This window comes from Aplysia californica, unplaced genomic scaffold (genome assembly GCF_000002075.1).
Source record: "Aplysia californica isolate F4 #8 unplaced genomic scaffold, AplCal3.0 scaffold00584, whole genome shotgun sequence".
NCBI classification, from domain to species: domain Eukaryota; kingdom Metazoa; phylum Mollusca; class Gastropoda; order Aplysiida; family Aplysiidae; genus Aplysia; species Aplysia californica.
Genome location: NW_004797854.1, coordinates 165409 through 181806, shown reverse-complemented (window position 1 = coordinate 181806; position 16398 = coordinate 165409). Strand labels below are relative to the sequence as shown.

The 16398-nt window shown below is 39.6% G+C and overlaps 2 protein-coding genes across 2 annotated transcripts in view; one reads left to right on the top strand and one right to left on the bottom strand.

Annotated features, from left to right (window-relative positions):
• Positions 1–3886, bottom strand: part of LOC101863052 (trypsin-1) — a 9060-nt gene extending 5174 nt beyond the window's left edge. Inside the window, exons 1-3 of the mRNA XM_013087398.2 lie at positions 3797–3886; positions 2230–2398; positions 226–427 (exon numbers count right to left, since the gene is read on the bottom strand). Coding sequence (XP_012942852.1) covers positions 226–427; positions 2230–2398; positions 3797–3886 — 461 coding nt within the window. The remainder of the gene's footprint in view (positions 1–225; positions 428–2229; positions 2399–3796) is intronic.
• Positions 3887–9362: 5476 nt separating this feature from the next.
• Positions 9363–16192, top strand: LOC101863294 (trypsin-1-like). The gene is made up of 7 exons (XM_005107192.3): positions 9363–9703; positions 11491–11781; positions 12492–12699; positions 13324–13478; positions 14231–14368; positions 14964–15100; positions 15912–16192. Exons 1-7 carry the CDS (start codon positions 9631–9633, stop codon positions 16068–16070), a joined length of 1161 nt encoding a protein of 386 aa, XP_005107249.2. The 5' UTR covers positions 9363–9630; the 3' UTR covers positions 16071–16192.
• The last annotated feature ends 206 nt before the right edge of the window (positions 16193–16398 follow it).

The window sequence follows — 16398 nt, the reverse complement described above, 5'->3', positions numbered from 1 at the left end:
TTATTATTATTATTATTATTATTATTATTATTATTATTATTATTATTATTATTGTTGTTGCAGAATTGGAAATGCAGAAAAATGTTTATTCATACGAATGCGAATAAACATCCTATGCATGTCTGGATACCCACAAATCCTGCCATATAAGGCTAGCGGCAAATTCTCACTCATACTTCAAAGAAAAATTCAAGTAAAATAAAATGTTGCCCATAAAGTTCTTACCTGTTCGGGTTTGAAACACAATGGCCAGCTGTGAGGATCGTGCTCTCGTCGATGATGGACCCTCCACAGAGGAAGCCGTTCTTCTGGTCGTAAACCACCACCATCCACGGGTACTCGCAGCTAGCGGACTTGGTGCCACCGACGATTCGGAAGTTATTGGCTTGTCCACACTGACCATTGCTTGGGGTGATGTTAGAAGGGGCTGCGAGTAAAGAATGGGGGTTTTTTTCATCGGAGAGAAGTTTTAATATAGATGCTTTCAAACTTCGTTAAGAAGGGTGACTATATAAATATTCCCAATTATCCCCTCTTTTCTGCAACAGCGACGTATGACTTGTGTCTCCTCTGTGTGCTTTGACTGACCGTATTTCGGACAAATCTTCACGTACATGTATTTTGATAAGTCAGATGATGCAGAATTCCTTCAGTTTTAAATCTGCAAGTGTGGGTAGCGCAAGGCTTTAAACCCCTTAATTGCCTGGCCCAAGTTGGTCTCTCTGGTTGGACAATACGAATAAGCGAACTCTTGTGTTATACCCACATATTACATACGCCATATCTACAGCCACTCGTCCGTCCCCCTTTATCCCTCCCCTAACCCTCCCGTTCCAGCCCTTACCCATTACCCTTTTCCCAATTCCTTCACACAACCCTCCTCCTTTTCCCTTTCCCCAACTTCCCCAATGCCCACGGTTGGCAGTACCGACTCTTCAGTTAATACGTCATTGGCTATGGCATTACCATTGCCGTGTCTACAAAAAGACACTACAAGCTTTAAAGTTTTGCTGGTGTAAGACCTTAAATCCATATTGATGAAATATAATATTAAATATTTAAAATTTTGAAAATGTTTATGGGTTGGTTTTTTCATTTGCATACGCCATGCGTAATCAGAGTAAGTTAATTCCACTTGACAGCTTTTTGCGACGTAACCATTGTACATGTTATTATAGTGCGGTCAGAAATTCGCGGCGCAACTTATTGTCAAATATCTCCTCAACTATAGAACATAGGTTCTCCAATTTTCGCACAACGACTTGTATCAATTTGTCTTAACAGATCAGCTTTTTTGTAAACACCTGCTAGCTGTTTTATAGAAAATTCCTTAATAAATACAAATTAAAAAATCCAAGTGGGTGGTTTCTACAGATTTTTTAATATTAACAGCTGGGGCAATATTGTTTTTAATAGTAAGTCCGTCATGTTTTTCTAATCAGGACATTATGCTCATTGGATGCATGTTTTGAGAACCATTAGTGCACAAAATGTGTTCACTATAGAAATAATTTCTTGTAACAAGTTTTGAAACAAAAAATTGTCATTGGTGAGCTGTGACGTAGGCCATATGCGCAATCAAAATGTGTGAGGAGCGAGAGGTGCTGTGAATAATCCCATTTTACGTGTTACAGAGATTTCAAGTATTTTATATAAATTTATGAAGAAAAGTTTTTAAATCTAGCCGCAATTGTTCTGTAAAAATATGATTTAGTTAAAACAAATTGACATAAACTGCTGTGCAAAGTATGGATGATATTGATTCTCCCGTCAAAGAGATATTTGAGGATAAGTTGTGCCACGAATTTTGACCGCACTATAGAAGACAATCTACACAGTAATATGTAAGCATCTGGTCTGCTTTGATATTAATGGGCTTAGTTCTGCATGTTTGTCCTTTTAGAAAATTAAATCAGTGAAGTTAGGCTGCGGGAATTAAAAGAACAGTAGTTCCTATTTTATGTTTCAACCTGTCTTCCGTTTAACGTAGAACACAGTTCAGTATAGACATATAAATAACTGTACTGAGTTTTCTTAGTATTTGTAGTAGGTCTTAGAAAAAAAAAGGCTGTATTGCTTCAAACAACACCCCTGGAATATCCGTTTCCCGTAGTTTTATGTGTATGTATATGCAAACAACAGTCTTGTTCAATTCGATACACAATAACAATAACATCTCTCTTTGTCGTTGCCTAGCAATCTAATTAAGCAGAGATACACGCTACTGACCGTTTGTTTTTGGGCAGTCCTGTGTATTACACTTCTGACTCTCCACAGCAAGGGAAGTTTGGTTTGTGCAGTCTTTGTTGTTTCCTGTGCTGCAGGTTCGAGATCTAGACTGGATGCCGCCCCCCACAGGATGCGCTGCAGGGTCCGAACCCAGACCATGGGCCCCAAACTGGTGTGTTCACAGGTCCGGATGTCGAGAAGGACGAGAACGAGTTGTCGTAGTCGTAGTCGTAGTCGTACTCGTAATCTGTTTATAATTTTAAGAAAAAAAAACAAAATACAAAACTGAATTTTATTTTCATCACATACGGTACAACACACAAATTGCTAGTCAGACCGTACAAGAAATAAAGAGCAGTCATTTCATGCTAACAAGGCAAGATCTTGGTGCGATTTTCTGCAGTGCTAGTCCGTGTGTTCTGCATTCTTCGCTCTAGAATACGTGTATGATGTTAACTCTCCAAGTACGTAGCGGACATATTATTATGTTCGACAGAAGATCAAAATATGCCATTTACACGAATCAGAAACAAGAATGTGCATATTTCACAGCATGTATGTTGTTGCCTGCCTTTCCAAGCTTCAGATAAAGAAAATCAAATTGAAAATTGTGTAGGATTGACGAAGTCATACTTCTTCCTTTAGTTAAAGTGCCCTGAAACAGTTTGCGTCTTCAACTTCAACTTCAAGCGTTGTTGAAAGACCAAAGTGCACGCCATCAAAGCGTTAATAGTTTTTACAAAGTGGTCCGATATGATTTTGAAAGAGTGGGCGAGAAACCATAAGATTGGGTGAATTGCACTCACTCTGTATTAGAGATAGTTAAGGATACAGTATTGCAGTACTAATAATTTCAATAAAAGTATTTATGGAAAAGATTAACGTTCAGTAGCTAACATCATATTAACCCTCCCTATTCTGACACTTTCGGTCTACTTGAATATCTCATTCTCGCGAGGGACACCGGGTGAATGGCAAGGGCCATAGCGTAATAATTATATTTATAATCCCTTAGGTGAATGGCTCTATTAGATATTGAGCGCTATCATTCTCATTTTTAGTTTTTAATTAATTTCTTTTCTTCTACCGATATGGTAATTCATTTGCAGCTTGGTAAACAGAGGGAAATATGGCACAGTGTCTTTCTAAAGGCTGCAATACCCAATGCAGAGAGAATCGAAACCCGAGTCTGTCATTTGCAAGTTCAGCGAAATGCAACTAGCAGACAAAAACGTCCGCCACCTAACTTCTGAAGGGGTTTGATACTGACTACTATTTTAGGACACATTTCAGTCATTTTAAATCAATAGATCAGTAGCCATTAAAAAAGTGAGACTGTAAAACAAAGTATTTATGGTCTTTCTTATCCGTTGTTAGCAATCTGTTTTCGCAATAATTAATTGTGGTATAAAGGATTTTTGTGTGAACCGAAACTAAAGCTACTGTAACTGGATGATAGATAGATAGATAGATAGATAGATAGATAGATAGATAGATAGATAGATAGATAGACAGATAGATAGATAGATAGATAGATAGATAGATAGATAGACTTTATAAAAATTACAACAAAAATATTACCATCCTGTGCTGTCGCCAGGGAGGCTGTGCATAAAGCAACAGCGAGAGCCACAAGTATCTGGAAAGGTGTTCCCATCGTTGTCAAGTTTTCTTGTTAAGTTTTACTTGTATTTTTATCTTGATACTGGGAGTTCGCCCCCTGTCTGTGTTGCTCTACTGCCGACTGATAGGCCTGTGAAGATTTTGCAACAAAACAGGACTTTTATGGATCTTCAACCTTCTCGGGGGCTTCGAATGATACGACTTTGAAGTTTTTGTCAGGCAAAGGCGGCTGAGTAAAAACCATGTGTGCAACATTTGATTCTTTCCCATGCACATCGGTCGCGAGTAGGAGTAGGCGTAAGTTTACATAATTGAAATCAATTACAGTCAAGCAACCCTGACATGAGGTGCTCATCCCGAAAACAAAAAACATAGCGATCAACAAACAACGTGTTTTGCTAACCACGAAAGGTAAATACAGTCGATACTGCTCTAAAGACCATCTGATCAAGGCAGTCACCTGTAAAAACTATCACTTCCCACTCCTCCCTTGTGTGTGTGTGGGGGGGGGGGGGGGGGGTATTACAATGACACTGTCCAAGAGAACCACCAGTCTAAGCTGACCAAATTTTTCCTCAACAATGGGTGGTCGTTTTCGGCGAGCTCGACTGATTACCGATGCAATATTTCCAGTCAAATTTTTTGCGCATGGCATGTACCCTATCTTTTATCTAGTAAAGAGCCGTTGCATTTTGTCATTTAAGACTCTTCCCGCGGGTGGTTGGTCCCCCTTCTTTACTTTGCCTCTGTTGTTTCTGTCTGTCTGTTTTAATTTTAGCCAGCACTAAATGACCATTTTTGTATCAATGAGCTTCTCTTTACTCAAACAAACAAATAAACAAGATTCCTCCCTACACATTACAGATATTTGCAACTGGGCATGAAAACTTAAGTTCAAACTTTGGGGGCCTTGAAGGGTACCAGGGTTGAAATTTACGTCTAACAAAATTAACCACAGAGAGCATAGAGGTATAATTTAGTAACTAGACTGGAGAACAGAGCAGTCACTAATACAACGCAAAACTAGAACTTAACACTAAATAATTTTATTCAGACGCCATTAGACACGACATGTAGAACACAAATCCTTAGGCACGAACTGTGTTAAATTTTAGACAAACTATGGGGGCTCTCGTGGCCTAGAGGTTAAGGTGTTGGTCTCTCATTCAAAGGTCCCGGGTTCGAATCCGGGTAGCGACCGAAAAATTTTCTTCTCTAAAATTGTCTCCTTTCACCTCCTTTCCAGCTCTCTAGTAATGTTCTGTTGTCTGCTTTCAATTCCACTTTCTGCCCCCACCTCCTCTGCCCCCTCCTCTGGGCTCCTGACTCTTTCTGCAGCCTTTCTACTGCTCCTCCTTGGCTCCTCCTTACTGCTGTCTTTCTGCCACAGCCCTGATCTTCTGGTAGGAAAGATCTACACCTAGCCTTCTCGGACAAGGGCGAAAAATCTCGGAGGGCCCGTGTGCAAGTTGTGCACGTTAAAGATTCCTTGGTGGTCTAAAATCGATAAGAGTTGGCTTCGGCCGCCACTCGGGCAAAATTCCAAATTTTCTACCAACTGAAAATATTAGGTGTGTCCTGCGCGCTCATATGACCTTATGCAGTTGCGAGCGATGTAAAACACATTACAAAAACAAACAAAAACAAGACAAACTGTCTTTGCGCGCTCATATGACCGTAGCAGTTGCGAGCGCCGTAAAACCCTATACTACTACTACTAAACAATCTTTTTCATTTCGTCCCAAATATCCTAGAGAGTTTCAAACAAAATGTCTGAGTTGGGAGCAAAGTCGCGTTTCTTCGTGGGGCTCCACATAATCTTAAGAATTCATATCTGGGCTACATACTCCATCGTTGGCATAGTATTATGATTCAGTTTTCCAAAAATCATCTAGTGGCATTGGCCCTTTGACATCACGACTAGTGTGAGACAGGGATGTTTACTATCACCTTTCCTCTTCATATTGGCAGTCGACTGGCTGATGAAGGAAACCACCAGAGGACAGGGAAATGGATACAGTGGACACCATGGACACAGTTGGACGATCTGAATTTTGCAGACGACTTGGCGCTTCTGTTGCACGCCCAGGAACAGATGCAAGCAAAGACTTCAGTATTAAACATCCTTCCGGTGTCTGTTGGATTGAGGATCCACGCCGGAAAGTCAAAGGTCCTAAGGACAAATGCACAACGAAAGGAGCAGGTCACAATAGAAGGAAATGCACTAGAAGACGTTGAATCCTTCTGCTATGTTGGGAGTATAATTGACAGAGAGGGAGGAACAGGTGCTGAAATAAAGTCCAGCATTGGAAAAGCACAGGCTGCTTTCATATTTTGGATAGGATTTGGAAGACCAGAGATATCTCACTTCGAACAAATCTGTGAAGTCGGTTCTGTTGTATGGATGTGAGACATGGAACGCATCACAGACTTGCATAAAGAGGATCCAGGTTTTCTTGAACAGGTGTCTAAGAAAGTTAGAGAATCAGATGGACAGACAGGGTCACCAACGAGGAAGTGCTAAAGAAAACAAGGCAGATCCCAGTCAGAGATGAGGTAGAAAGAAGGCGGTGGCGATGGATTGGACATACTCTTAAGAAGTCAAGCAGCTGCATAACAAAGAAAGCTTTGTCAAGCAGCTGCATAACAAAGAAAGCTTTGTCAAGCAGCTGCATAACAAAGAAAGCTTTGGATTGGAATCCGCAGGGTAAAAGATTAAGGAGAAGACCGCCTAGAACCTGGAGAAGAATCACAGAAATCGATATACAGAAAAGTGGGAAGACCTGGAATAACATCAAGAGACTAGCCCAGGATAGAGAAAGGTGGAAGGTGTTTGTCTTTGGCCTATACCCTGGTGCAGGGGGAGAAAGGCAATGATGATGATGACTGGCCCTATGAGAAGGTGCTTGGTCGTAAAGATGCCTACTTGATGATACCATAACGGAATAAGGGTAAGACGTAACGTTCCAGTACGTGCGTATTGTTGTTCTCCAAACATAACATTCCATTGATTCTAACAAGTGGGGTTTTGTTCATTCCAGCCAGACTACCCCTAAATCATGGCAGTTTCGTGACCTCTGTTCCCCACTGACCGATGGCTTATTCCAAAATCAAACTAAGACAGTCCATTCACAAAAAGGGTTCGTGCTTTACACGGAACTGGTGCCTCCTAAAAAAGATACTATGGGCATATTTAAAGTGAAATCCATGTTTTGTGAGGTAGTTGTGACTCCTTTGTTGTCCAATCTGTTTAAAAATATCGTAATAAAATATTTGTCATGGCAGACACAATAATATTCTCCATTCTGGTGATATTCGATGCATGTCCATTTAGTCAATGTCGATGCACCTCAATACAAGCGCGAACACATTTTTAAAATGTTTCTTTGAATTCACACCATGTTGCCAAGTCTGATTTTGATAAAATTTGAGTGACCTTATCTCGGGGGACGTTTATCGAAATTGCTTTATTCATCTATCTTTGTTTCCGACAACAGCAGTTTTACCAGAGAATGCAAAATTCAGTTAGCTTTAAAATGGTACGCTGCATTATTAGGTACAAACATTTTAAAATTTTGGACGCCTCTGTATAAACAACCCCACATAAATCTTATACGGGAGCTCTTGTGGTCTAGGGGTACGGTTTGCGCCTCTCATTCAATAGGTCCCGGATTCGAAACCTGGAAGCGACAGACATTTTTCTTCTCTAAAATGTTCTCCTTTCACCTCCTTTCCTGCTCTCTAACCATATTCAGTCGTATGCTTTCGCCTCCACTCCCCCCCCCCCTCACACCCTCCCCCATTCTGCTCCCTCCTGACTCCTGACTATTTCTGCAGCCTTTCTACTGCTACTCCTTGGCTCCTTCTTACTTCTTTCTTTCAGCCACACCCCTGATCTTAGGATAGGTAAGACCTAAAGCTTAGACTTCTAGGTTAAGGGAGAAACAAATCTCTTGAGATGCAGTGTTCAAATTGTGCACGGTAAGGATTCTTTAGTGGTCCTAAAATCGGTAAGAGTAGGCTTCAGTCGCCACCGGGGCAAAATTTAAAAATTCATTCCTACCAAACTGAAAATGTTTAATGTGTCTCGCGAGCTCACATATCATCTTATGTGTGTGCCACAAAACACTCCCCCCCCCCCCCCCCCCCCAATAAAAAACAACAACAACAAACAAAAAAAACAACAAAACAAAACAACAAAACAAAACAAAGAAAAACAAAGAAAAACAAACATTATACCTATCGTCATTGAAATAAACTTTTAAAGAATAATCTAAGCCTCACATGGGTATGTATAAACATTGTGAGGTTTTCAACCTTTTTAAAACACAGTAAAGCGTGCGCGTTTCGTTAAACCATCGTCAGTGACGGCATGGTTTGTCTCTTCTATGTCACTTCTACATCGAGATTTCATTTCTATGGAGTAGTTTTGTGTTTGAACTAGTATTCTCTTACCCATTGAAAGATATTTGGCTGGACTAGTGGGGTTGAAGCAGCCCACTCCTATATGATCAAAATGACATCGATGGGAAGTGTATAACACACTACCTATCAATGGTTGTTTTTTTAAATCATAATATTAGCAACATACCTCTCGATAAAGCAAGGAAAACGTGACGTGTTACACACTTATCAAGTAAGAAGTAATGCAACATAATATTATTGTGTTTCTTCACTTTTTGAGGGAACATAATATGTCGAGCGAGAGGGGTTCTCAAAGGTCTGGCAATAAGCAAGCTACAAAGTTTTGGTTGACTGAGAATGGTTTTCAGTGATTCCCTCAAATGTATTACCATGAAAAATTAGATACACGAACAAGACAACAATGTTAATGCTGTGTTGAAAGTTTTGCACAGTTTGAACATAATATTATTTCAAATGCGGTTCATTTTCTTAATTAAGTGATTGAAAAACAAGTTCATTTATTTTTATTTTTTTAAATATTATATTGAGTGTATAACATTTGGAGTTAAAACGGAGAGGAATTGTATAATGAAATTATAACATGACGGTTTGCTGTTTAGTTTGAATAAAAAAAACAGCATGCAATTAAACCGCAAAAACGAACAAACAAAAAACAAGCCAAAACAAAAATTAATTTTAAAATACCAACAAAAGTCTCTCTTGACAAAAGGAACGACAAAGGTCATATTTTGCAGAACATGCAACTACTTTACGCTGACACCAACAATGTAAACAGCCTAATTATAATATCATGTGTACCACTTTCTTTTCCCCTCTCACTTAGAGGTTACACAAACATGCTTAATTCGATATCTTTATGTATACAAATATAATGGATCTTTAAAAGAAACACTCGCATCTTGTCCACCCACTATCATCATTACAATTCCTCAGTAAATTGTTCAGGTTACCAGAAATGGCGTGGCCGTCTCACAACAGTCAACCTCCAAAGGTCAATGGTAATTGATTTCAATTAGATAAACATGCTACCGCCTCCTACTCAACCACCAGTATACATGGGGAAAAAGACAAGTGTTCCTTACACCCACGAACTTTCCTGCACGATAGCATTTGTATGCTTAGAAATTCAAAGTCATATTTGAAACCCCAGAAGACAATTGATCAATATGATACATCAACACTTTTTATTATAAAAGTCATGTTTTCTCTCCAGTAATCTTCACCAGCCCGTCGGAAGAGCAAGTTGCTTCTTACTGTTGGGCCGCAGTAGAACATTTCAGACAGGAAACCCTGCTCAGTCTGAAGGAACAAAAGTTAACAGTATCACTTAGATAAAAAAAAAACTTGATAACGATGGGAACATCTTTCCAGATACTCGCGGCTTTCTCTATGGCCTTATGTACAGTATCCCTGGCAGGAGCACAAGGTATTGGTCTTTGTACTGATTCTAGCTTTCATTCAGATTGTGCCTCGGGGAGGTTAAATCAGGCGTTTGTCAAATGTTGGGCATTTTATGGAGTTATTGGCATCATCTTAAAGATTGTTCATTTGTCTTGCTTTCGATGAAACAGCTAAATACATCCATCTCCAATAGAAGTTGAGGTATTATAGATTGAAGGAGTTTGGGGTCACTCGGTTTTAGAGGTAAAATTAGAGAGAAAATGGCCACCAAAGTTTGATAACTTCCAAAACTTGATTGAGAATCCTTATAAAACTGTAAATTTAAATGTGTGCGGCTTCAATCAACGCTTTTCAGGGAAAGCCAGAGAGCGATGAATTTGAAATGAACATAAATAGCGTTGAGCCAAAAAATGAAAGTTTGATAAAAATTGCCAAACAGGAAGAAAAATGCCGGGGGTTTTGTTCGATGCCTTTATTTGACAAGCGCCTGATTTCACCAAGGCGCCTCACCTTTATTTTTCATGCCCCAAAAAATTACAAAAATTTAAACAAATCTGTAACCAAGGATGTTGTCAAATACTTGATTTAAACTCCTCTTCTCTCACAGGCTCACACCCTGCAGTGACCTATCGCTACCCCAGAATTACAAGGTTATATATGCACAGTACATTTTGAGACATTTTACGTTCGAAAGTTTGAGTTTCACAACTTGTCAAGTGGATGGTTGGCGGGTGCTTTGGTATGGTTTGCTCCTTCTTTCCTATCGAACATCTATCATCCTTATCTCCCCTTCTTCTTTTTTATGTTTGTTACTCTCTTGAAACACCTCTAATCTTCTGGCGCTCATTTGACCTTATGCAGTTGCGAGCGTCGTAAAACCTCTACTAAAACTAAAACAACATGTCAAGCTTTTTCAAATGAAATTTTTTGACTTGATAGCGACTCAAAATAATCTTAAGGTTTTGATACAGCAGATAGAACATTTGGTTTTTGACCTCATGGTCTTTAGTAACTCAAAACGGTCAAAAATCTCAAATTGAACTTTGCCGTTCTGAGGTAGCGATATGATTGAAGGGTCTCCACGCTCAATGTTGTGAAGTTGATACAGGATTTGATTGTCAATTCATGATTTTAAACTTTTATAATGGGCCCCAAGATCTTGATTTTTTCATCTCCTCGTGTCTCTGTCCTGTTTTTAATCTTATGGCTCTGTACTGCACTTTCTGGTAAGACAAACAAAAGTAGAGATGCTTTTGAGATCAACAAGGATAATTTCGATCAATACTTTTACTAAAATACAGAGTGTCAGTCACCGTTCAGTCACCTTTCTCAAATGTGAGGTGAATAAAAAGTATGCCTTCTTATCGCGTTTCAAATTAAATCCAAGATTACAACGGTCGTATTGCTGCATTGGTTTTTAAAACCTCTTGATCAATTGTTTTTGTGTGGATTGCTACGATTTGAAAAGTTTAAGTTTTGTTTTGTTGTTTTCTCGTAAATGAGATGAAAAGAATGCGAGCGAAACTCATGTATAGTCATGTTTTTTAAAAAGTAAAAAACTTCCAGCATTTTATCTCTTTTCTGTCTAGCCATTAAATTTAAGCTCTTAATAAAAATCAATATTTAGTTTTGTCAATTTGTAATTCGGAAAGTTAATGTACCGTATGTATTATCCTATTATAATCGAATACAACTATGACTACAACTACGACTGCGACTACGACTACGACTATTGGGCAGTCGTTCTTTACAACATCAACTTTTTGTTATGTTGTATTTTGGAAAGCTAATGCAATATCCTATTATAATCAGATTACGGCTACGGCTACAACTACAACAACGACTACGATAACGGCTACGACAACGACTACGACAACGACTATTGGGGGTCGTTCTTCTCGACATCCGAACCCCAAGGCTCGGTGAACACACCAGTGTGGGGCCCATGGTCTGGGTTCGGACCCTGCAGCGCATCCTGTGGGGGCGGCATCCTGTTTAGATCTCGAACCTGCAGCACAGGAAACAACAAAGACTGTGTACAGCAAGGTTCCTTAGCCGTGGAGAGCCAGAAATGTAATACACAAGCCTGTCCAACAGTGAACGGTATGTCCACTTATTTGAAGGCGGATACACAAACACACAACACACACACACACACACACACACACTCACACACACACACACACACACACACACACACACACACACACCCACGCACACACACACACACATACATACATACACACATATACAGAGAGATAGGGAGAGAGAGAGCAAGAGAGATAGAGAAAGCATGAGAGAGAGAAAGTGAGAGTGAGCGAGAGAGAGAGAGAGCGAGGGAGTGAGAGAGAGCGAGGGAGGGAGAGAGAGAGGAGAGCGAGAGAGAGACACACACAGAGAGAGAGAGAGAGAGAGAGAGAAAGAGAGACGTGTAGTTGCCATTAATTTGTTAAAGGTGCATGTACATCCACATAATACAAAGGAATTATCCTGTTTATTATCAGATAAAAAATAGTCTATTTTCCCAATCTCGAGACAAATACCACACAAAATAATATCTTCCAATTATTTGCCTCTAATTTGTTAAAGAATAAAACTTTCTAGAATAACAACAGAAAGTGGGACGCCATACATGAGCAACAGTTACCTCTGGGGGTGTACTTTAAGGTATGCATTACTAAGATCCTGTATCGTATGACAATATGTTTCTTACCACTAAATAGCATTATAACCTCAGTTAACTAAAAATATATAGAAGAAAAAAAGTTCTAGTTTCAAAATAAAAAAGGCATTTTACATATTTGTATTCGCAGCACCCTCTAACAATACACCAAGCCCAAGCAATGGTCAGTGTGGACAAGCCAATAACTTCCGAATCGTCGGTGGCACCAAGTCCGCTAGCTGCGAGTACCCGTGGATGGTGGTGGTTTACGACCAGAAGAACGGCTTCCTTTGTGGAGGGTCCATCATCGACGAGAGCACGATCCTCACAGCTGGCCATTGTGTTTCAAACCCGAACAGGCAAGAACTTTATGGACTTCTTTTTATTGTTATTTTACTTGACTTTGCTTGAGAGGTAGTTGTCTTCTGGAAAGGCACTTTACACGAATTTCCAATTTGACTCGACCCTATCGTTAAACTCGGAGGTCCCGCTTCTTAAATAACTAAACTGTGTTGATAGGGGCGTTAAACGTATATCAATTTCACATAAAAAGAGGTATTTGTAAGATTCTGTATTGAGTAAAACATGGTTGAGTTCAAGGGTAAATGGGAGTGCATAGGAGTTCTATTTGAATCTGTGTGAATGAAGATTTTACTGCACTTTCAGTTCTGCAAGTATATCGCATGTGCTCATTCCCCCAAAGTCCTTATTAGATCCAAACCCATCAATATTTCGTGTCTTTGGTTGGTGACATCACGGGGTAAGTGACCAACACTATTAAAGTCATTTTAATTTTTGTTTGTTTCTTACCCCACCTTTTTACTTTCTCTTTTCTATTCTGGTCTCCTCTGACCTAAAGCTGTCAAGCCCATCTTGTCATTGAACTACAATATTGATAACAGCAATTGCAGATATATAACGATTTCACCAGTTTTATAAACGACGCCATCTTATCTCCCCTTCTCCTCCTGTGTCTTCCCCAGCCAAAGAAAGGAAGTTCCTTCAGCCCCGTCTGACATGGTCATCTATTCCGGCTCTTCCAAGGTTACTTTTGACTCCCCTCCACCCCCCGGTCTCCGTACCAACAGTGCCATCAAGATCACCGTGCACGAGAAATACAACGTCAACGGTGATCTCGGTGAGTGAGCTTAGTGTGGGCTGTCATTACTCAAACAGCCAAACAAGATTCTATTTTTTTAAACAATTGCCTTCTTGCATTTATAATTATTATTACTTTCTCTCCATGTCTACTGTCATTATCACATTTGTTTTTGCTGTTTTGATTTTCTTTGTTTCATGTATTATGTAACATACAATAAGTATGACAAAAATATTAATTCCCCGGTAGCAGCTAAATTCAAATGTAGTACACATAATTCATGAAAACTTCAGTTTAAATTTTATATTTTAATTTTAGTTCATCTGTAAAGAAAGAAAGAAAGAAAGAAAGGAAAAAAGAAAGAAAGAAAGAAAAAAAAAAGAAAAATATAAAAAGAAAGAAAGAAATGGTGAAGAAAGTTAGATAGAAAGAAAGAAAGAAAGAAAGAAAGAAAGAAAGAAAGAAAGAAAGAAAGAAAGAAAGAAAGAAAGTCAGAGAGAGAGAAAGAGAGAGAGAGAGGGGAGAGAGAGAGAGGGGAGAGAGAGAGACAGAGAGAGAGAGAGAGAGAGAGAGAGAGAGAGCGAGAAAGAGAGAGAGAGAGAGAGAGAGAGAGAGAGAGAGAGAGAGAGAGGAGAGAAAGAGAGCAAGAAAGACAATGACTGAATAGGTGAAAGCAGGGAAAACGTTATGTTATAATGCGTATGAAGAGTTTACTTAATTTTGTTGTCAACTTATTTCTTCAATGCATAAGACAGGGGTGGATTGATCTTTAGGTGTTCCTTTATTCCTAGAAAACGACATTGCCATCATCAAACTGAGCAAACCTCTGACCTTTGACCGGTGCCAGCGTCCAGTATGTCTGGTGGATGGCTCTAAGACACCTCAGCAAGCTTCTGGCTGCAAGACCATGGGATGGGGAGTCACAAGCAGTGAGTGGTTATACGCTATTTATTTTATTTTACTGGCGTCTTCAAGAGGGCTCAGCCAACAGGATGAACTGCAGTAAATGATGATGAAGCAAAACAAGTCAATACAAGGAGGCTCAAAAAAGAGATTTGTGGAAAGATCGTTCAGACAGCGAGGTACAGATAGATAGATAGATAGATAGATAGATAGATAGATAGATAGATAGATAGATAGATAAATAGATGGATGGATGCATAGACAGATAGTCAGACAGATCCAACGACGCATCAGACTCATTTTGACCAAATTCTGATCAAAACAGTGAGGCTAATCTCAGAACTCTACTGAAAGGTCATCCTCTAGTGTGAAATTTTTTCCCTGCTGTATGTCTTTGGATGCCTAGGTTATTTGGTACAATTGGTGCTTTAGTCATAGCAAGTAGTGTGCATCTTTTTTAAGTATACCGTAAATCAAAAGTAAATGTGATATATATGTGCTATAAGTCAACTTTTTCAGTTGTGACTACTTTCCCCCTTACTTTCCTGACAGGCCTCCCGCTGTAAGTTTATCTCGGTTGATTTTTTTACCATTAATTCATGTAAATGTTTCCTCCCGCAGACGGGCGCAATGCCGAGTCACCGGACGACATGTTCTGGGCAGCAGTGAACATCGCCACAGACCAGAAGTGTAGGGACGAGTATGGCAGCGACAGCACCACTTTCTGTGCCGGGGGAAACAATAAGGATGCCTGTGATGTAAGCAAGGGAGATCTTTGTTCTTAAGCGAAAATAGATAAATGGTTAATCTGGGTCAAGATTCCCCTCCTGTCCTATCCCTTTTCCCCCCTCCTTTTTTCCTTCTCATTATGCATTCAGAGTGACGCTGGCGTTACATCATACTTAGTTATTTGAAGATCAAGAAGACTAGTAAATGTATTTATTAAGAGGGGTGTTTTCTTTGTTCTGGCTATAGAGGGAAAACTCCAGCAATAAATAATATTTTCAAAGAAACTTGAAATATACAAACACCCGTGTAGAGTATAGCAACCTGTTTGGCGCAGTACTCTGTCATTCACAGTGCTATTTCCGGCCCTACCATTAATATATTATTGTTTGCGGCTTAGCAAACTCTGGAGAATAAAGAGAGGTACGTTTCCCAAATGTACACGGTACAGAGGAGCCGGATTGAACACAGTGTCTTACTATTGCAAATGCAATATCAAATCTAATAGCCTAGAATGCTCTATTCTCTTTTCCCGACTCTTTTATGCTTGCGTCAAGGAACATTGAATGGGAAAAGATTCATGTGCATGTACACAGTAAAGAACAAAAAGGGGAGATGTAAAGCAAAGAAGAGAAAATTAAATAATCGAAGCTGCAATTTTCAGAGTGTTAAAATGGAAAAAGCTTTTGGGTTTGGGGCGCTCCCATGTTGAATTTAAATCTATATTATTTATAATTGCTGAGAAATCTAGGCCGGTATAGTTTTGGTACAAAATTGTTCTTTCCATCTATGTATTTCAATCTGATAATTTCTCTCGACCACTTCTTTACCCATCTCTTCTAGGGAGACTCTGGCGGTCCTCTGGTGTGCAAGGAAGCAGATGGGCGATACTACCAATACGGTATCGTCTCTGCTGGACCTAAGAACCAATGTGGCATAGTCCCTGGCCTCTACACTAGAGTCAGTGCCTTCCTCTCCTGGATTAGCAGCCATCGCAACTAGAATAGCACTATTACCGCAGATTTTTGACATAACTAGGGCAGTATCCCAAATTTGTGACATACGTAAATATATACTGTCTACGAAAAATAGCGTTGTTAATAAACTATTGATTCCCAACTTTGAGTGCTCTTTCGTTCGTTTCATTGATGTGTGTGTGTGTTTGTGTGTGTGTGCGTGTGTGTATGTATGTGTGTATGCGTGTTTGTGTCTATGTGTGTGTGTGTGTGTGTGTGTGTGTGTGTGTGAGAGAGAGAGAGAGAGAGAGAGAGAGAGAGAGAGAGAGAGAGACAGACAGACAGACAGACAGACAGACAGACAGACAGACAGA

What these genes read in the sequence shown, in the direction of transcription:
- LOC101863294 (XM_005107192.3), top strand. Translation starts at nt 9,631, where the DNA reads ATGGGAACATCTTTCCAGATACTCGCGGCTTTCTCTATGGCCTTATGT. An exon ending in TGTGTTTCAAACCCGAACAG is followed by an intron (nt 12,700 to 13,323) that starts GCAAGAACTTTA and finishes TGTCTTCCCCAG; the next exon opens with CCAAAGAAAGGAAGTTCCTT. An exon ending in GGGATGGGGAGTCACAAGCA is followed by an intron (nt 14,369 to 14,963) that starts GTGAGTGGTTAT and finishes TTCCTCCCGCAG; the next exon opens with ACGGGCGCAATGCCGAGTCA.